General features: G+C 40.9%; 1 protein-coding gene across 3 annotated transcripts in view; it reads left to right on the top strand.

Moving 5' to 3' along the window:
* Positions 1-22,088, top strand: part of WDR64 (WD repeat domain 64) — a 137,587-nt gene that overhangs the window by 54,430 nt on the left and 61,069 nt on the right. For all 3 annotated transcript variants that reach the window (XM_032862931.1, XM_032862930.1, XM_032862932.1), the window contains 2 exons: positions 1,301-1,380; positions 10,643-10,782. In XM_032862931.1, coding sequence (XP_032718822.1) covers positions 1,301-1,380; positions 10,643-10,782 — 220 coding nt within the window. The remainder of the gene's footprint in view (positions 1-1,300; positions 1,381-10,642; positions 10,783-22,088) is intronic.

Below are 22,088 nucleotides of genomic sequence, written 5' to 3'. Positions count from 1 at the left end.
CTCCTACTCCCTCCCCCCGCCCTGGCTTCAGGGTCTGCTTACCTCCTGGTCTGGGGCTCCTTCTGGGTGCCTCCTTTCATGACTCCTTCTTTTCCCCATCTCATCAGATGCAGTAACAGCTCTCAACTATTGCCAGTACCTGAGGGCAGTAGTATTATTATTATCCCATTTAATAAATTAGGACGCCGAGGCACTGGATGAAGCCAGGATTTAAACCTACACATTTTCACTCAAGCTCAGCTCTTTTAAGCCCAGCATAGTAATACTCACAGATACCAAGTTAACACTCAAAACCTATATACCAAAATTATATAATAGATGCTCTAGTTGTAGGGAAAATAACATGGTACCAGGGGATAGAAGACACTACTCCATTAGTGAGGGCAGGACTGTGGAGTCGAGGCAAGGCCCATGTGAAAGGGCGCATGTGAGCTGACACTCACAGGAGGACATTTGCTAGAGGGGCTGGCATCTGGGGCCAGCACATCTTGGGCTTGTGCAGAATCTCCTGAGGAGGGAGAGAGCTCAGTGCAGCCAGAAGAGGGGCTGGGTAGAGCAGGACAGCTGGAGCACAGCATGAGGGGAGAGAGGAAGGCATGGGGCCTCCCAGGACCATGCAGGCCAGGCAGGCCAGATGAAGGAGCTCGGCTCCTCTTGGAGCCTCGGGAAGCCCCTGGAGAGAAGTGCTGTGCTCTAACTCAGGTTTTAGGAAGACCATCGTGGCTGAAGAATGACGGCAGGATTTGAGGTGGGAATATAGACAGAAAGATGGACAACAGTGGAAGCTGAGAAGTTAGCACTTTGTTGCAGAAGGTCTGGTGGGGGGGCTCGGAGGCTTGAACCTAGACACTGTAATGAGAATGGGAAGAAGTGGTCAGATTTCAGGTGTATTTTAGAGGTTAAGTCAACAGGACTGTACAGCAGTGGGATGTGGTTGGTGGGAGAAGAGGACATGTCCAAAGGTGTTCCTGGCCTTGTGTACACCAAACGGACCCAGTTAGCCATCCATTATCCTTTCTGGATTAAGAAGGATCGGTCTCTGGTTACCACCCCAGCGGGGAGGACTGGGTTTCCTGTTAAGCAGAAACAGTACAGAGTACTGTGCTAATATCACCACATTATGGAACAAGTAGACTCTGTCGGTCAGTGCGGATTTCATCATTACTTATAATAGTTTCTGTGGTTACATAGATTTACAACCAGCTTAGAAATGAGCCTATTGAACACAACCTACGTGTATGTTAGAATTAGTTGGATATAGGGAATTGTAGAGGCTTTACATCTAATTTGTGTTTCCCAGGCCTGTCAGAGAGTTCTCCATGCCAAGAGGAGCCAACACTTTCTGTTACTGCACAAAAGCAAACGTGATTGTCACTGGAGGTAAGGGAACAGTTCGTGTTGTACAGAGATTCTCTACTTTGCCAACAGTGGTCTCCTTGATTAATCTAACGACAGAGTGCTTCTCATTAAATGACAGAGTTTTGCTCCTAGGGAGCCTTTCATAGAGTTAAAAAATTTGCATAAAGTTAAATCTGTCATTCCTTTTCTTTGTGCCTTCTGGATTTAATGGCACACTTAGAAGGTTCTTCTCCGGCACCGGGATATGGGTTAAAAATTCTTCCATATCTTACTCTAACTTTTTTATTGCTTTATATTTTATGTTTGGATCTTTAATTTTTAATTAAATTAAATTTAAATTTTAATTTTATGTTTGGATCTTTAATCTCTCTAGAAGTTATTTCAGTGCATGAGAGCATGAGATCCCAGCCTAGGGGCCCTGTGCGGGCTTTAGAGGAATTCTGGGGTCCCCTGTGGCCTATTGAAACTTGTGTGTCTATGTGCATTTTTCTGCAGAGATAGTCCAAAATGTTATCAAGTCCTCAATGGGGTTCATGTCCAAAAGGGTCAAGGGCCAGTGTTTTAGAGTTAGCAGAAAAGAGGCCAAGGAGAGAGCCCAGAAGCATTCTAATGTTTAAGGCTTAAGGAGGATGGAACATAGGACACACGGTCGTCTGTGGAGAGTATGGTATGTGTGGCTCAGAGGGGAAGGTGGAGGATAGAAACGTTCCTCAAGCCTCAGACTTGTCACCTCTAACCCTAGGGTGCTAATATAGTAAGATGGCTTCAAGCCTGGGCTCTGGAGTCAGACCGTCTGGGTGCAAATCCTGGTTGTCTTTCTAGCAAGTTGTATGGCCTTGGGCAGGTCATTTAATCCCTTTAAGTTTCAGTCTACTCTAAAGTGGGACTGGATAATAGTACCCACTCATAAGATTATTATAAGAATTAAGCAAATTTGAATAAAGTACTTAGCACACAGTAAGTGCACAATATAAATTTGCTAATAATAATACTAACAATAACAAAAACACACATACTTCATATGGTGGTGCTTAAGATTAATTGAGATAATGTATGCCTGGCACATAGTAGATTTTCAACAAATATTTATTCAATCTGTCTACAACACATAGACAAAGTCATGTTGACAAAAGTGTGGAGGTTTTGTTGGAATAAAATGAAATGGGAGGTTCCAGTCAGGAAGCTGTTCTGGGAGTCATGAGTGAAGTGGTGAGGGTCTGATTATTGCAAGTGAAATGGAAGAAGAAAGGACAGAGCCAATCCCATGGGAAAGAAATCAGTCATAAAACCTGAAGCCGGAATGACATTGGGATTAATAAGAGGGATCAAGTTTGTAAGGTGGGGAAAACGGAAGAGTAGCAACTGTATTATTACCAGAGATCAGGAAGAGGGTGCTCACATGGGAAAGAGAGCAAACACATCTCCTGTTTGAGCTTGAATGTCAAGTGGGATTAAGACACCTGGGAGTATGCTCCTTCTGGTGATGAAAAAAGACCCAGTTGGATGAAGGGTTGTGAGGGCCCCCAGGCTGCCAGCGTGAGTGAGATGAACTCCCAGGGGCACCTCAAGATCAGAGTCACCTTCAACAAGGAGCATGTGGACTTGAAAGACATAAATGAGCAACGCAGAAACTCAAGTAAACATCAAGAAATGGCCTATACTGAAGATCTGAACATTAGGAAGGGAAAGAGCAAACACAATTTTTAAGAAAGCTCTGCTATCCAAAAGATCAACACATGTACCATTTGGAAAATGCTTTGAGCAAGAATATTTATTAAAAGAGCAAAAATGTTTGATGAGTAAGTGCTCCCGGCTCCTTCCACGTGAGATTTCTTCAAATTCCTTCCCCCAAAACACACACAGCTATGACGTTTGGTTTTCTACCACGACTAGCCTGCCTCAGCCCTGAAATGCCGATATTGGTAAGTACAGTTGACCCTTGAACAACACAGAGGTCCGGGGCGCCAGTCACCCCCCTGCCACCACCGCCAACAGTAGAAAGTCCACATGTAACTTTGAACTCCCACAAAACTTAACTACTAGTAGCCTACCATTGACTGGAAACCTTACAGATAATGTAAACTTTGCATTCACATGTATTTTGTATGTTCTGTATATTATACGTTGTGTTCTTACAATAAAGTAAACTAGAGAGAAGAAAATGTTAAGAAAATCATAAGACAGAAAAATATGAATTTATAGTTCTGTAGTGTATTTATTTAAAAAAAAAAATCTGTGTATAAGTGGGTCCACGCAGTTCAAACCCATGTTGTTCAAGGGCCAACAGTGTGACGATAGCTACACTCTCACTTCACACCTGGCAATCTTCCCTGAGGACATAGAGCTAAAATTTTTTTTAGCAAATGCACAGTATTCATATTGTAATTTGTGCTCCACTTTGACCCTTCGACAAGACTTACGTAAAACTAGCTTATGGTTCGAACATTATTTTTAACAAATTACGTAGCAATCTACTAGAAAGCAAAACAAGCAAAAACAATGCATTGAAAGTTAGAAGAGTTGGTTTTATTCATAGCCCGGACACTAACCAGCCGTATGATTTTTAGCTCTCACATAATCTCCCGTTGCTCACGTTCCATATCTGGTAAAATGAGGAAGTTAGACTACAGGAATTCCAAGATCCCGTTGAGCTTGAAGAATCCTGATTCTGTTGTTTAAAGAAATTCCTGTTCATAGGGAGATAAATTAAAATGTCCTTTGGAAAATTTGGAACCCTCTCTGCTAATCAGGTATATTGTAACTTACTGGTACTCAGTGTATAGTCAGAGCTCTGTGTGCTCAGAAAAATGAGGCATTAATGGGCCACAGACTTTTAAATTTCAACTAAGGACATTAAGGAAAGAAAGCAAAGCATATGGGTAAGAAGTCTGCAGAGTAGAATGTGGGGGTTATGTCTTGGACTGGGAGCAAGTTTCATGGCACCTGGTAGTGATGATTCTAAGTACGAACAGGGGTCCAAGTCTTTGAGCTGTGCTAATTGAGGTCATCCTTTGAAGAGCTCCATGCCAAAGTCTAGAACTCATAAGGGAATGAATACTAAAATTACATGTTTTCAAAAAAAAGAAGTGGCGTGCTTATATTACACTTTCTGGATCCCTGCTGCCCTTTGCTGAGTTGACTGTCTTGGCTTCTTCCTTGTGAGGGAAATGGCCCTGACCACTCGAGAAGAAGAGGTGGGGTGCTCCAGGGATGAGAGGGAAAGAACACAGCGGTCCTCAGAGAAGAAGCAGCGAAATCATCCCAGAATCAAAGTGCGAGGGATACTGCCCTCAACAGGGCAGGTCTTCAGTTCTGTGACAGTTGTGGCCTTCTGTCCTCCTTCAACTCAAACCTTTCACAGGAAACCCTCCGAGAAAGTAAAATGGCGCAGTTGAAGTGAGATCCCATTTCTAAAATCTGATTGTTCTGAAAAGATAAGCTGTCCCATTAATCTTAACCAACTCCTTTGACCAGCCCTTTGTTCTCACACAAAATACTTCAAAATGTTAAGAATTGACCAGCTTTCATATAGTTTGTCATCTTAAGCATTTTAATCATTTCTGAGGGGAAAAAAATGTGTTTGGTCCAGTTCTGGGATTCAAATCATTTTTGTGTTTACAGATTAAGATGTCTGACCTTCGTGAACCTCAACACTCATTATATTGTGAGATGGCCAGCTACAGCCTTGGAATCTTACTTTTCTAGCTCCTTTACCAAAACGAAACATTTAGCAGCATGACTGACAAGCAACTGATACTTCTCACCGTGCAAAAATTATTAAATGGTCACAGTTACGGAGCCTCTGTTAGTAGAAGATGCAATTCCTCAGTGACTAGAGACACGTTTTCCTCAGGAGAATACTTTTGTTGATGAGTGACTCAGCCGAGCACGTTGCTAAATGTACCGTGTGGCCCAGCTGATGACTCAACACATACTATGAAAGCAACTTCGTGAGGCGTAGCTGAATGTGTGAAATTTGCAGGGACGTTTGATGAGCTGGAGAAAACAAAGCCAAACCAGGACAAAGTACTTAACCCAAACAAAAACAAAACCAAATAAAATCGCAAACTTCCTGAGGATTTCTTTTTAGCTCATGATTGTCTCTATCGGCCATTTTAAGAGTTAAACTCCTACTTTGGGCGGTTCGATGTAGAAAAATGATTCTCTGCCATCCAAGATAATCTGGGGGCTCTGCGTGCATCTGTTAATGTTTCATTCAACCAGCGTGTCCTGCACAACTGCTACAGACTAGGCGTCGTGAATCATAGAGATCAGGTTGCATTTTAACCTTCAAGAATTCAAAATTTAGTGGTACGAATAGGGCATGTTAATACACAGCTGTGATACCACGTGGCGCACGAGCAGATTCATGGAACTGAATTCATGGGACACATGGAACAGATTCATAATCATAATAACAACAATGTGGATTAAACACTGTCGGCATTCAGAGCTTAGTATCACCTCCATTTCTGGTCATTCTGGCTCTAAAAAACCACCGCACAGATAACATGAGGATTCCACTGCTATCATCAGAAAGCAAGCAGAGCTGGAGGACCTCTGGTAGCCAACTGGAGGAGACCTCCGTAAGACGGGGCTTCCTTCATAATGTACACTGGACAAGGCTCTTTGTTTGCCGCGTTTCCCACATGGCAGTCTTCCGTTGTATCCTTCTTCCTGTGGCACCCAAGTCACAGATTTCTTTCTAAGGGTAGCCTGACCTCATCTTCCAGAAGTGATAAAGTCCAGTTCAGGGGCAGCCTGGCCAACCGCTTGGGGGCCCGAGGCTCAGGTTCTGAACATACTGCAGCAAGGACGAGACTTCTCAGCCATTGCCAGCAAAAAGTCAACGCAAGCAAGATATTGCTTTAAGGGAATTATCTCATGACCTTTACAATTCCAGAGTGCTCTGTATTCTCACTGTTGTAACCTCTCCTTCCACAGCACACAATCATAAAACTTCAGAGTGGGAAGGAATCTTGGGAGATCAAAACTATACAGATAAGAAAATTGAGGCCCCAGAAGAGAGAATGATTTGCCTCAACTCATCACCTGACATGTGACTAGTCAGCTGGGAGCTCCAGTCTATTCTCTTTGCTCCCAGCCCCTGCTCCTCCCCCCTGGACCACCAGGACCACTGTAAGCTTGTTCCCATAGTCCCTCCCTCCCTTCCTTTTCTCTGTGCACTGAGCCAGCTCATGTCCTCAAGAGTGAGACATTTGGATCCACTGACTCACCAGCTGAGATAAGAACTTGCTAAAGGAAAGAAAATTCTATATTTATATGTGGCTTTATCAGAATCCTGATTAACAAAAAGAAAGAGAGAAACTGAAAATAAATGGAAAAAAATAAAGGAGCAAGGAATTAACCCCTAATGAACCATAAGTATTGTTTAGAATATTAAGACCTACCTTCATATTGTTATTTTCTGTGACTACTTCCTTTCCCTCTATAACTTTTATGCTTGCCCTAGTGCTACCACTAGATTTCAAACTCTCCAGAGCAGGGCCCATGTTTCATACATCTGTGTATCAGTTCCTTTCTCTCTCCCCCCAAACATTTTATAAAACGTGTTGCAAATGGCAGGGATCTAGAAGAAAAACAGAGTAGAATTAGCTCATATTCCAGGAACCACTCAGATTATCCATGGATGACCCCATTTAGTCTCACAATGAGGTTATGACATAAATTCTGGTCATCCCCATTATATATACAGATAAGGAAACCCAGACACAGGAGGTGAGATCACTTCTTTGAGCCATAAGGCTCGTGAGCTATGGAGCCCTATTTCAAATCAAGGTAGATTTTCCCAAAATCAGTATTTTTTAGGCACTTCATGAGTCACTCAATTAGACAACTCACTTACTTAGCAAACGCATATTATGTACTTGCTATTTGTCAAATGCTATAGATGAGAAATATGGCCTCACCAGATAATGGGTAAACAAATCTTTATACAAACCTCAATGGCTGGATAGAGTTCATGCCATAAACAAAATCTGAAGCAAACACCCTCAGAATGGGAAGAAGCAGCCTTAACGCCATCTGAGGCTGGGGACGGTGATCGGGGGCAGCATTAGGAAGGAAGGGTTGCAACTAAGTCTGAAAGGGAATGTTTTGGTCTTCTGAAGAAAAAAAAAAAAAGACTTTCAATAGGGTCAGTATCTAGAATTTTTTTGTATCTTCAACATCTAGCAAAATGTCAAGTGTACAGTAATTTCTCAAGATATTTTTCTTCTTGTTAATAAGGATAACAGGGAAGTTTTAAGTTTAAAAAAATATCCTACTTAAAGAAAGAAACAAAGAAACAAGGAAATGAAACAAAGAAAATATCCCACTTACCCATTGAAAATAGTCCTTAAAATATCTTGGGTGCTGTCTTGGTCAGCTTAGGTTGCCATAACAAAATACCATAGGCTGGTGGTTTAAACAGCAGGAATTTATTTCTCACAGTTTTAGAGGTTGGAAGTCCAAGGTCAAAGTGCCAGGATGTGGTCAATGTCTATGAGAGCCCTCTAGATGGCCTGCAGATCCTGTTTTCTCGCTCTCAGACAGAGAGTAAGCGAGCTCTCTGGTCTCTTCTTACAAGGACACTAATCCCATCATTAGGGCCCAACTCTCATAACTTCATTTAAATTTAATTATCTCCCAAAGGCCCCATTTCCAAATACCATCACATTAGGGGTCAAGGTTTCATCATTTGAATTTTGGGGAAGTAATTCAATCCATACCAGTTGCCAGAGAAACGGAAAGTAAGAGTGAGCTGTGGCCCTGAGATTTTTCAGCCTATCTCTAGTATGACTCAGGTCCCTAGGGACCTCTGGAATGAAACAGGAGTCAGGCGAACATTCAACAGAGGCTTATTTTTGTTTGGATACATGTTTTCCCTCTCTTGTGCCACTAGATAGTCAAACCTCTGGGCCAGGATTCAGCATCCCAAGACTGAAGTTATGGGAGCTCAATAAATATGTGAACTCCTACTGTGGGTTACACAGTCAAGATGGTATAATAAGAAATAAGTTCTGCTTTTAAGTGGATGGTCCAGAAAATTGGGTCATTAATTATAAAAGATGCCAGGGGCAAGGGGCACATAGGGAGGGGCTCTTGGTTTTAAAGACTATGAAGACATTCTGAAATAGTCTTGGAAATACAGTCAGGCTACGATTTGATGAATGGTTTAGAATACGCAAAGGGGAGAAATAAAAAGGTTAAGAAAATACTCTTTTCCCTTTTTTCATGGAGCCAGACAACATAATCGTGGAATTATGAAAATATCTGTGTCTATCACATTTCCCTGGGTTATGAATATCCAACTGGCAAGTCACCTAATTCTCCCACGTAACTCACTGGTTCTTTCAGTGTGTGCAAGTATATTTCCATAAAAAGTCCAATATATATCAGCAAATTCATCCTGTGGGCTACAAAATATATGCTACCTGATTAACTAACATGACCACTTTGAATTTTAGATTTTGTTAATTGTGAGTTTATAACTTAGGTTACATATAAATTATAACTTAGGCTGTAACATTATTTAATCTTTTTTTCCTAGTGCTCTGAAGGTCCTGGGAAATAAATAAGATGCTCAAGAATGCACCAAATATTCCTACTGTGATACCATTTTCTGATATGTGATTCTGGACAAATCATATTTAAATCATTAAATTAAAGCAAATCATTTAATTAAAAAAAAATTGGGGTGCCTGGGTGGCTTAGTGGGTTAAGCCTCTGCCTTCAGCTCAGGGTCATGGTCTCAGGGTCCTGGGATGGAGTCCCACATCGGGCTCTCTGCTCAGCGGGGAGCCTGCTTCCCTCTCTCCCTCTGCCTGCCTCTCTGCCTGCTTGTGATCTCTGTCAAATAAATAAATAAAATCTTTTAAAAATAAGTAAATAAATAATTAAAAGAAAAACAATTAGACTATGACTATGCATTAGTTCAGGTAATGCTAGATGCTGTAACAAATAAACCCCAAGATGTGTAACGACTCAGACAAAATGGAAATGTATTTCTTACGAGTCATGTACAATCTAAATCAATGCTCTTAGTTTACTGGCTGAGAGTCAATAATCTGACCACGTCTAACTGTAAGGGAGCCTGGGAAATGTGATCTAGCGATGTGCCCAATAAGAGACAGTTAAAGTTGTGAACAGCTAGCCTGTCTTTACCATAAAGCTGGGTGTGTGTGTGTGTGTGTGCGCATATGATAATAAGATTTTATTAAATTTTAATTTTTACTACCACCAGAATTCTGATGGACCATGGGTATAGGATATGATCAAAAAATTCACAGGAGGAGATACAATTAGCAGATATACATGAAAGAAAATACTCAGCGGCATCAGCTGTCATATAAATTAAATAAAAACAAAGTTTCATTTTAGACATTAAAATAGCAAATATTTTAAAGCATGATAATATCCATGCGCTGGCCAGAATCTGATGAAACTGGTATAATCATATATAGCTGATGGCCTTGGCATTTAGTACGATCATTTTGGAAAGCAACCTAACAATATGAGATTTTTTTTTTTAAGATTTTTTTTTTGTTTATTTGACAGACAAAGATCACAAGTAGACAGAGAGGCAGGCGGGGGGCATGGGGGAAGCAGGCTCCCTGCTGAGCAGAGAGCCTGATATGGAGCTTGATCCCAGGACCCTGAGATCATGACTTGAGCTGAAGGCAGAGGCTTAACTCACTGAGCCACCCAGCCACCCCAAAAAGAAGACATTTTTGACAAAAATTGTACCCTACCATATTGTGTAAATCTTTTACTGTGTATCCATATGATTTTAACAATTAAAAAAATAGTATGTATGCTATGGATGTAACTATAGGCAAATTATATATGCTTATGGATATGTGCTAGAAGGGAAGATGGAGACATTTGATTTGTTATAATGGTAGAGATTATGTGTAATTTTCCTCTTCCTCTGAATGTGAAAACAAAAGAACAGCTGTCTAAAATACTTTGGGAAGTAAATAAAGCATAAATAATACATTAATCCATGAATGAGTGGGAAAGTACTGAATCAAGAAAAGGACTCATAAAATATTTATAAGAATTCACATTTGTGTGTGTAAATACAATTATTCCCAAACAGCCTTGACAGGAGGAAGGGTTTCCAAAACAAGTCAATCCTAGAGGGCATCCTGGAAGAAGCAGACTGTGATTTGATATTAGAAGGACAATAAGGTTATGATTGAGTGAGAGGGACTCTTTAAACTCTGAGCAGCTGTGTCGTGGAGAAAACTAATAACCCCCACCATGTCACCCTTTCCAGGAGATGACAAGGTGCTCCGTTTGTGGCACCCCAACATCAGCACCAAGCCAGTGGGGAAGCTCGTGGGGCACATGTTCAGCATCACGGAGATCGTAACAAATGAGAAAGATCAACACATCATCAGCCTCTCCTCAGCAAAGGTAACAGAAAACAACATAAATGAAACCAATCGCATTTCCCCCTAAAATCAGCTACTGGAAAAACTAGAACACATAGAGTTTTTGACTGAAATAGCTGCTATCACTGAGAAGAATATTGTCAGGAAGGAGACGGAAATGATGAGCCACCGTTCCTGCCGGGTTTCTGCTGACGAGGGCGTAGGGAAGAATACATCAAAAGACAAGCGTTCAGGGAGGAGGCGCTGGGAAGGAGCCAGTATGGCCCTCCCGTTGCAGACAGGACATTTTGGGCCCAGACAGAAAGCGTGAGGCTTCTGTCATAGTGGCTGTCATTAAACAGAGTTTAACATGTTCTAACCAATGTGCTCAAATAAGAAAATAAAAAACGAGTTACGAATATGAGATATGAGGAGACGGAATCCTTGTGTCTGCAAATAATGTGATTGTCTCCATGAAAAATTCAAAAAGATCACCTTAAATTTTTAAATTTGAAGTACAATTGACACACAAAATCAGCTTGAAATTTCAAGAGCGGATAAGCTAGTAACGTGGCTCGTGACAATAGCCATTTCTAAAAATATAAATTTCTCTGTAAGAGCAGTAACCACAGTGGTCAAAGAGCTAGCATTCACAAGAGCAAAAAAAATGTGAAATACCTAGAAATAACCTTAACAAACAATATTCACTATTAATATTAAGATAACTCTGAAGTTTTTCTGATGTGCTTTTATTTAAGAACATGAATGGAGGGACATGCTGGTTCCACATAGGACTATGGTACTATAAAAGGTATTCTCCATCAAATTAAGCTATTTTTAAAGCTGTTATTTTTAATTAATTTTATTTATTTACTTTTAAAGATTTTATTTATTTATTTGACAGAGAGAGATCACAAGTAGACAGAGAGGCAGGCAGTGGGTGGGAAGCAGACTCTCCACTGAGCAGAGAGCCTGATGCAGGGCTTGATCCAGGACCCTGAGATTATGACCTGAGCCGAAGGCAGACGCTTAACCCACTGAGCCACCAAGGCGCCCCTTGCTGTTATTTTTTAATGCTATTCATGATTATTGAAGTATCAGATTGCCAAGTTTAGTGTTAATGTAAAAATACTGACATACAAGAATATCTTAGAAACTTTGGAAAATAGCATTATAAGCTGGCATTTTTCTTTCCCTGTCAGATACTAACAGATATCCTAAAGCCGCAAATAATGAAACAGAGCAGTGGTCAATGCAGAACTAGTTAAGACACATCCCTGAGGAAAGAGAAAAGGCAAGAATGAGTTCACATGTGTATGGGAGTTTTTACATAATAAAAGTAGCACTCCAAGTCTGTGGGCAATGATAGTTTGTTCATTAAATGTTGGGAAACATATAAGGAAAAAATATGTAATCAGATGATCACTTCATAACAAACCACAAAATACATCCCATGTATATTAAAGATCTTAAATGTAAAATATAAAAACATAGAAGTTCTGGAATTTTCCAGAAGAAAATATTCATATAGGTGAATATTCATATAGCCTAAGAGTAATTCCTAAGCATAACACCTATCATTAAAGGAAAAATAAATATGATCTCATAGACATCCAAACTTTCTATGAATTATAATAATAATTAACATTTATTGGGGGCACCTGGGTGGCTCAGTCCATTAAACAACTGACTCTTGGTTTTGCCTCAGCTTATGATCTCAGGGTCCTGGATCCCTCTGCTTAGCTGGGTCCCAAGTCTGCTTGGGGTTATCCCCTCTACCCTCTCCCCCACTCACGCACACAAATGCATGTTCTCTTTCTCTCTCTAAAATAAATCAGTAAAATCTTTACAAAATAATTACCATTTATCAAATGTTCACCAAGTGCCATATACTGTGGCCCATATTTTACATACTGAAACTCACTTGCTGCTAATAACAACCCTATAATTATCACAGTTTTGCATATGTAAAGGCAAATGAGACCTAAGTAACCTGCAGAAGGTCACATAGCTACCTGGCGGCTAAATGTAGCATCCATCATCAAAGAAAGAGAGAGAGGAAGGGAGGGAGGGAGGAAGCAGGAGAGAAAAGAGAAAGGGGAAAGAAAAGTAAGGAAAGAAGGAAGGAAGGAAGGAAAGAAAGGGAAAGGAGAAGAGGGGAGGGGAGAGGAAAGGAGGAGAGTGGAAGGGAGAGGAGAGGAGGGGGGGGGAAGGGAAAGGAAGGGAAGGGGATAGAGAAAAAAAAGAGTTTCTTCTTGTGATAAGGACTCTTAGGATCTACTCTCTTCTCAACTTCCCTGCACACCACACAGCAGTGTCAGCTGCAGTCACTGCGCTGTATGTGACATCCCCAGGGCTTAACTTATCTTGCACCTGGAAGTTTGTACCCTGTGAATTCCTTCCTCTAATTCCCCCTCCCCTCCATTCCGCAAGTTACGATGTATCCTTTCATGTAATCGAAACATATTGACTTTCAACATTATATAGATGAACAATAATGTGAAAATATCTAAACAATATATTATTTGAAATATCATGAAACAGTATGTAAGAAACTAAGCCATTTTATTTTTTTTTTAAGATTTTATTTATTTATTTGACAGAGAGAGATCACAAGTAGACAGAGAGGCAGGCAGAGAGAGAGGGGGAAGCAGGCTCCCTACTGAGCAGAGAGCCCAGTGTGGGACTCGATCCCAGGACCCTGAGATCATGACCTGAGCTGAAGGCAGCAGCTTAAACCACTGAGCCACCCAGGTGCCCGCCATTTTATTTTTTTTAAGATTTATTTATTTGGGGGGAGACGTAGAGGGAGAGGGAGAGAAAGAATCTCAAGCAGACTCCCCGCTGAGAGCAGAGCCCAACGTAGGGCTTAATCTCACGACCTGGAGATCATGACCTGAGCCCAAATCAAGACTTGGATGCTTAACCAGCTGAGCAGTTCACTGCCCCCAAATTAACCCATTTTAAAATGTATCTTTGGGATCCTGTATTACCAGGGGAGATTAACAAGATGCTAGTGATTACCCGAGTGCAAGATAGTGAATGGATTAATTTTTTTTCTTTTTTGTGTTTTTTTCTTTTCTTTCTTTTCTTATCAATTTTTTACAGTAAATAAGCATTGCTTTTATAATAAGGAAACTATTTTTAATTTTAATTAAACTACAAAGGAATTTTAATGGTACTGGAAAGACTCTGAAGGTTTTGAGGCACTTAAATTAAACCACATTATGAATTGAGACCTGGAGTCCCCTCTAGAGAAATGAAAGAAAACAAAGATATCTTTCTAGAAAACATTTAGGCTGCTTATGCCCAAGGGTGAACAGACACAGGATATTAGCTCTCCAGTTTCTCGTAAGCGGAGCGAGTTGTCTTAGCTTGATGCTCATTCAAGCATCCCAGCAGCTCCACTTGGCAAATTACTTAATATCTTCCACACGGAAATGTGTAAAATGTAGTTTTGCCTCCAGGATTGTTATAAAGATTAAATGAGATCATTCACGACTTATTCAGAAAGCATTTATTTATTGAGCATCTATTACGTGACAGGGGCTAATGTGCTCCAGAGAGGGAGCACTGAATGATACGGAGAGAGAAGAATGAGGCAGAAGGCAGAAACTTCACAGGAAGTTTCCATTCTAGGGGAGGAGAGAGACAAACAAAGCAAATAAAGTGGAAGACAGCAAGGAAAGTATTAAAATGAACAGAAAACACAACCATGTGCGGTGACTGCAAATCACCTCTGAGGGGATGACAAGAAAGTGGAAACCAGAATGACCAGAGGCACCAGTCCCACAAAGACCTGGGAAACAAGTCCGTGAGGCAAAAACAACAGCAAAGTAGGCATATGCATGTTTTGGCTGAAGCTGTCATCACTATTAGGATCATTAATTACAGCAAAATTAACAGATGTTTTTACACATCTAACATTTGTTCAGATTTCTTCATAAACAAGTTTTCATCATGTCAAGCTTTACTAAATCGCCAGCCGGTTACATGACTACTACGCCCTTGGGTGAAGCCCTTAGAGCAGATTCCATCCTTTCTCCTGGTTCTACAGACCCTCTGCTCAGATATTTCTTACCTCTGCAGCTGCTACCCTTGTTTCTAGTCAAGGGCTCACTGTACCCCATCTCCTGCTCCCAGAGAGCTGACCAACGCCGACAGGTGCGGGAGAAATAAAGACTTCTTTTCCTCTCCTTGACAAAAACCAATGGGAGGGGACCTCCAGGAAGCAATGAGAATGAAAATTGTCAGCCAAGGTTCAGACCTAGTGGGTCTCTATGAACTTGAATCAGTTTCCTGATTTTCCATTTCCAACATTGGCACGGTGTTTACCTACCCTAGTCTCTGGGAGGCAAGTGCACAGAAAGACTCCTATAATAAAATAGCTTTGGTGACACAGATTTTTACCCTGTGAGACCTCTCAGGACCCTGACTATGATAAATAAAGAAGAAAAATATTTTTTTAAATCTAAGCCCATGAAAAAAAGAGGGCACGTCTGTGTACCATTTACTTTCACTTTTCAAGCTACAAAATATTGACTATGTATGGAGCAACTGCCGTGTGCAAGACACCATGATTCTAGAAGAAGCCAGCTGCAGGGCCATACAGAAAACCCCCAGATGAAAAGACAGGGGACTTAAGCCTTAGTCCTAGCGACTTCATATAAGCAGTAATGGGCAAAGGGATGGGCAGATAGTTTCCCATTATTGTTTATAAGCTGCAAAACTTAACAGAATTTACCATCTAGGAGTCTAAAATAAAATTAAATAGTTAAAAAAAAACAACGGGAACCATGGTTGGCAACTTTCTCAAGCACAAGTCTAGATAGCAAAGATGATTTTTTCTTCTTTCTGCTGAGGAGAGACATGCTTGCTTTGATGACTTCTAACAGATGGCAAGTGGGTTAACAGTTGCTTTTTTGTTTTTTAATTTTCACTCTGGAAGTCAGCTTCACTAGGCTGGGAGTGTCCTCTAGAGCAAGAAGCAATGTCTTGAAATCAGGAGCCAGGTGAATATTGTCGGAGTAAGCCACAGGGCTTGGCGACCTAGCCTGCAGACTGGCTGGATGCCATCCTGTTGAAGACCACGTTGAAGACACTGTCCCAAGTGAAGATGATGCTATTGTCTCGCTCCCAGGATGTGTGGCTAAGAGAATGGCCTCGAAAAGTGGGCAGACCTAAGTTGCAGTCTGACTCTGTTACGGGCCATGACCTCGGATGAGTTATTTGAGATCACTGAGGAGGCTAACAGAACACCTTCCTCACAGGGTTGATGTGATGATGAAATGAGATTAGCAAGCGAGCACACAACACAGTGCCTGGTGTGTAACGGGGCCTCAGTAAACATCAGCAGTGACGAGAAAGGCAGGTGCCCTCCACTCTCCCACTTGGGGACGGGACTTATGTTGATCTGTCTGTGTTGGTGCTGGACTTCCTTTGTGACCACACCAGTGTAGATTATGGGTGTGGTCTATGGCATGGGATGGGGGAGGCTTTCCAAAGATCCATGCTTCCGATGATGCTACTCATTCATTTATTTATTTATTTATTTATTTATTTATTTATATCTCTCTATTTTTATTTAAATTCAAGTTAGCTAACATAGAGCATAGTACTGGTTTCAGGTGTAGAATTTAGTGACTCGTCATTTACACATATTTATATTTATTTATATTTATACTTACATATAACACCGTGTGCTCATCCCAACAAGTGCTCTCCTTCATCCCCATCACCCAGTTAGCCCATACCCCACCCGCCTCCCCTCTAACAACCCTGTTTGTTCTCTGTATTCAAGAGTCTCTTAGAGTTTGCCACTCAGTCATTTATATTCATCTCCTGCTGAGTACTTGTCCAGTCTACATGACAATTAAACAGGATCTCTACACTCTCAGAGCCCCTGATGCCCCTCCGCACTCTTCACAAGCTACCTTATCTTCTGCTGAGCCAAGAATATCAATGTTGCTTCATTAATTTCCATCTTTTCCACCTCAAAATTTTTCTGAATTTTTCTGTATTTTTTGCTACTTTCTCTTCTTTTCCTTCCACCCAAGGACAAGCATTTCTCTTGCTTCCTGAATCAAATCCCTGCTCTCATTCTCCTAGTCAAATACTGCCCCATCCAGAACCTTCTTTCAACAGCCAGCATCTGTCTTCTTGTTATGCTCAACATCCCTATCTTCAAGGTTTCTTGAAAAGGACCATTTGGTTTTTACTTACCCTTTACAAAATTCCTGCTTATCTACATCTGAATTGGTTTTCCTCTTAGAATCCTCTTTTCCTGACTTCTGGTCTTCCTCCAGCTGTTAATGATATCAGCTGTTTCCCACTAAACCATGACCAGCTTCAAAGTCAACTTTAAAACTTCTGCTTCCCTAACGCCATCCACTGGCCAGTCTCCAAGTCTCTGAAACATCTCTCATATCTGGCACCTCATTCTTGTTCCCACACTATGATCTTAGTTCACACTAAGCACTGACGGGCTCCAAGTTTAAAGAGAAAGAGGGAGTAGAAGGCACTCGTGGTCTCCTACTTCAGTTTCTCTCATCTCCCCACTACCCAAATATTACACTGTCTCATGTTAATCACTTCCTTATCCACTTACAACCTTGTCAGTACCTTTTTACATATCTTCAGAGGCACCTCTTACTTTGTAAATAAAATTCAAATTCTCTTTTCTAGTGTTTAAGGTTCTCTATGGTCCTTCTAGTTTTGTTGCTACTTACTTGTCTTTGGATAGTCTAAACATCACCCAAGTCTTCCCCAAAGTCTTCATGCTTTCCTACCTTTGTCTGCAATCACGTCTCGTTCCCACCAAGCCATCCTTGAAATCTCAGTGAAATATCACATCTCCAAGAAGACTTCACCAAGAGAAAAATGGAGTTCATCTCTCTTTGGTGAATAAAAAATGTGGGTACTTGAAATAGACCAAGGGATAGGAAGAAAAACTGACCCTTTAAAATATATTTCCTTTAAGTTGTAAAAATCAGAACTATTTTCTGGCTTTAGCTCCTTATGCTTTCTTTCCCTATGGGATTATTGAAACCAAATTCCAGCTGTTTTTGTTTTTGTTTTTTTCTTACTTTTTGGATAACTGGAAGCATCCATGATTGAGAGCCTGATTTTACTACTCCCAGCATTTGCCAACTTCTGTCCTAGCATTGCTCTTGAGACATTCCATTTTGGGTAAACTGTGATTTGAAACATCCTCAAGAGGTAAGAGTTTCTAGTCTCAGATCTTTCTTCAGAGTGACTATTGGAATTTACTGGGGAAGATCACTGTATGATATGAACCTTCAGCTAACAGAATGTAAGTGACCAATTGTGAAGAGAACACACAAGTTAGGAGAAAGGAAGCAAGGGCACATGCTTTGGGATTCACACTCAACTTGAAGAGTCTAAAGCCAAAAAGTTAGCTTTATGCCTATGTACAGGCTTTGTTCTCCTTCAGTCTGTAACCCCAGGACGGCTCACTGACCATCTTCAAAAGAAGACCCTGTTGGTGGTTCTGAGCCACAGGAGCAGATATGCCTACAAAGACACTGGGGAACCAGCCCGTACATGAAGCTTCCTTCCGTCCGTGGCTATCACTTGCTAGTTATATAATCTGGGACACTTTGCTGTCATTGCATGTTTGCTTAAGGTGGGTCATGATGTTTCTGAGTTTCGTCCTGTGGGACTGTTTCCCCTTGGCCCCACCCCCACTCCCATCAGCTTTCAGGACCCTCAAACCCCTTGAACAAATACACCTTTGCACGTACACACATACATGTTCACTACAGTCTACCTAAAGTAATTATACTTCCTGGGTGTGTTGTTGACATTAACTTTCATGTCTCAGTAAATAGAACTCTTGAAGAAGCCTGACATGGTTCTTTGGCTGGAAATCTGGCTGTCCCTGAGCGATCCTACCAGGAATCTTGACTTCCTGCTCTCTTAATATGAATCAGTCCATACATGAGCCCCTGCTCAGTGCCTCACGTTGTATCCTGCCCAGTGCCCGGACATCGTTTCATGTAATCTCTGCCCAAAAGGAGTTAAAAACCTCGTTGAGTAAATAATGCAGAACTGCCAAAAATCTTTGATGGCAAAACCTAGTAAAGACAAAAACATCAGGTTCAGCTCTCCTCAAGAACTGGAGCTAATTATGCAAGCTGGTTTTGCAGCTCGGAATCAAGAAGGCATGAAATTGTAATCACAGAAGGTAAGCTAGCAAAACTTAAAATGCTCATACCCTTTGACACAAAAATGCCACTTCTAGGAATTTATCAAACAGGTATGTTTAGACTACTGTACAAAAATTACATATAATTTTTGCATCACTATTACTTTGCTAAAAGAAAATAAAAGAAATAAGCCTACCTCCATCAGTTGGGGACTAACTAAAATAAATTATGAAGCACTCATACAGCAGAATACTATGCAGCCATTATAAAGAATGAAGTAAATTTAAGTAGTTAAATGTGCCCTCACGTAGATGTAAACTCTTTCTCTATGTGACCTCATTTAATATTTGTGACAACTGCATGAGATAGGTTCTGGTATAATCTCCCTTACAAATGTAAAAACTAAGGCTCAGAGATGTTTAGTAATTTGCCCAAGGTCACACAGCTAGTGAGTGATAGAGGAGGATTCAGCTGAGCTTGTCCATCTCCAGAGGCAGTATTAGCAACAGAGATTGACCTAAGAAGTAGAACTGGAGAGCTCAGAAGGAGGGGGGAGGTGTGAAAGGGGACTTTGGTTTTTGTACAGCTTGAAATTTCCTACTAAGCACATCTAATAACTTGGTCATTAAAAAGTTAATTTTTCAAAGGCATCCTGGCTGGCTTCCCTTCATTTCTGTTTGCCAGTTACCACACAGGAGAAATGTGAGAACCAGACAACCAAATTAACAGTTTTCATTCCACGTAGCAAAAAATTTTTTTCTTCTTGTTATTTGTAAGAGCTTAAAAAACACGTTTTCGCATTGAATTCCTACACAAGTAATGTTGAATGCCTACCATCTGTACCACTGTTATGCATATCTATTTTCAAATTCCGAATGTGTCTATAATACTGTGTCGCCCTCAGAAGAGTCATAATAGCAGCTGTCCTCAGGCTCTTCAACATAAAGTCGTCTAGCCTTAATCTGATTCATTTGGGGTCTAAAATCTAATTAACCTCTTGTAGTCGTTGGGTAAAGTTGGGAAGGCTGGCAAAAGCCCAGCTTCCCTTGACCAATCAGAAATGCTGAATTCCGCATGCCCTTTCCGCTATCTAAATGATAGTGCAAGTCTAAAGATTTCTGCCAATACAAGTTTTAGCACAGTGTTCAAACTTCCGCTCAAATAACTCTTACAGTGCATGATAATTCCTTGCGTTGTAGCTATGCTCCTGAGCAGACGAAGGTCTGTTCAAAAACGGCTGTAATAGTGCTTCTGCTGATCTTCTTCTTCTGTAGCACCTAGCTCGGCGTTCCAGAATTACTTGCCGTATAAGGAATTGTGCATGTCATGTCAGTTTTGCCCCTTTTTACAATCCTTTTTTATGTATCTCAGGCCAACTCCTACACATCAGATACTTTGCTCTAGGTCACTTTATAATAATACCCACCAAGATTTTAAAAAAAGAGTCCTTTATTTATTTTTTTTAGGTTTTATTTATTTGAGAGAGAGAGAGTATAGGAGCAGTGGGGAGCAGAGGGAGAGTGAGAAGCAGACTTCCCACTGAGCAGGGAGCCTGACATGGGACTCCATCCCAGGACCCTGAGATCATGACCCAAGCCAAAGACAAACGCTTAACCAACTGAGCCACCCAGAAGCCCCAAAAAGAGCACTTCATTAATGCATTTGGACACTAGTGATTGGTACTGAGTTTTCAAGAAAAGCCAGGAAACCTGGTTGAATCCTAACAGTCCTCTTACTCCTGGCGCAGAAACACGTAGAGTTTTCAAACTTTTTTACTTCATCATTGTTTATTAATTATCCCTCACAAAAAAATCCTCAGGGGAGGGCTTTCTATTGTTCTTCTCTTTGATATTTAGGGATGGATAACTATTCTCAAAGCCTTACAGTGTTTCAGCTGAGTTTTTCCCAATGTTAAAAAAAAATCCTTCCTCCTAACTCCTGCATTCCCAATTTGTCTGGAAATCATTAGTTTTCTGCCACTAGGAGGTGAATATCTTTTGTAATTTCCATTTTACACATACATAATATTTAATTTATCATTAACAAACACTCCATTGTGCACACAGAGCTTCCTTGGTGGAAGTCACCTGTCCTCTCAGATTTTCTTTCTACAGCAATGATGTCTCTCTCACAAAGGTCGTGCCCTTCCTAATCCCCGCTCCCCTCTGTCTCTCAGGCTTTGAAGCACTAATAGCGACCGGAACACTGTCAACCCCTGAGGGAGATGAGTAGAGAGGAGGACTAGGGAAATGAGTAGGGAACAGGGCTAGAATCAGCACAGCCTCACTCCTATCCCTACTCCCCTTTCCTCCAAAGTAGCTAACGTATGAAGACCACCTAAAAACAGACTCAGTGAATTCTGTTTGCTGATGCCATCCCGTTTATTAATTGATTTATCCAGTTACAGTGTGAGTTCTGTCTATGCAGTGTTGTTCCTCTGTAAGTTTGTACAAGGTCCTGGACCAAGACAGGGAATAAGCAAGCGAGGTGACCCAAATCCAGTTAAATAACCAGTCGAACTAAAGAGAACACGTAGATACTGCGGAAACAAATAGCATATGTTCCTCCCTCAAGGGAGTACAGTTTAGTAGAGAAGCCCCTTGGCAAATCGTCATTTAACAAATGCTAATTGCTACACGTGTAGACGGGTAGTATGGGCATCTGCAGGGGGGACATCTGAATTAGAAGGGTGACCAATGGAAGGTGTGTCCAAAGGAGAGGAGTTTTTGGACTTTTCAACTTAGAACGAGCACTATGTTTTATTACCATTAGTACATGTATAGATGTCCTCCAACTGTGGATAGTCTTATTTTGTATGTTTCAGTGTTCTCTGTGAATAAATCCTACTGAAATGTCCTTTCTCCCCCTCAGCACTGTATTTTGAGATTAATCCACGTTTTTACATATAGGTCTAGTTCACTTGTTTTAACTGCTACATGCGATTCTGTTGGAAGCACAAGATATGTGTATCCAACTTGGCCAATGAACATTGGACTTGTTTCTACCCCTTGTGGCTTTGTGATTGTGGCTTTGGTTAAACAGAGATTTTTAATTCTAATTCAGTGAAATGAATCTACATTTTATGGTTCATGCTTTTTGTGCTTATTGAAGACATGTTTTTCAGCTCAAGTTCATGAAGATAACCTCCTCTCAGTTTTTCTGAAAATTACAGTTTCTTTTA

This window comes from Lontra canadensis, unplaced genomic scaffold (assembly GCF_010015895.1).
Source record: "Lontra canadensis isolate GAN:19392208 unplaced genomic scaffold, GSC_riverotter_1.0 scaffold24, whole genome shotgun sequence".
Taxonomy (NCBI): domain Eukaryota; kingdom Metazoa; phylum Chordata; class Mammalia; order Carnivora; family Mustelidae; genus Lontra; species Lontra canadensis.
This window is presented reverse-complemented; position numbering and strand designations above follow the sequence as displayed.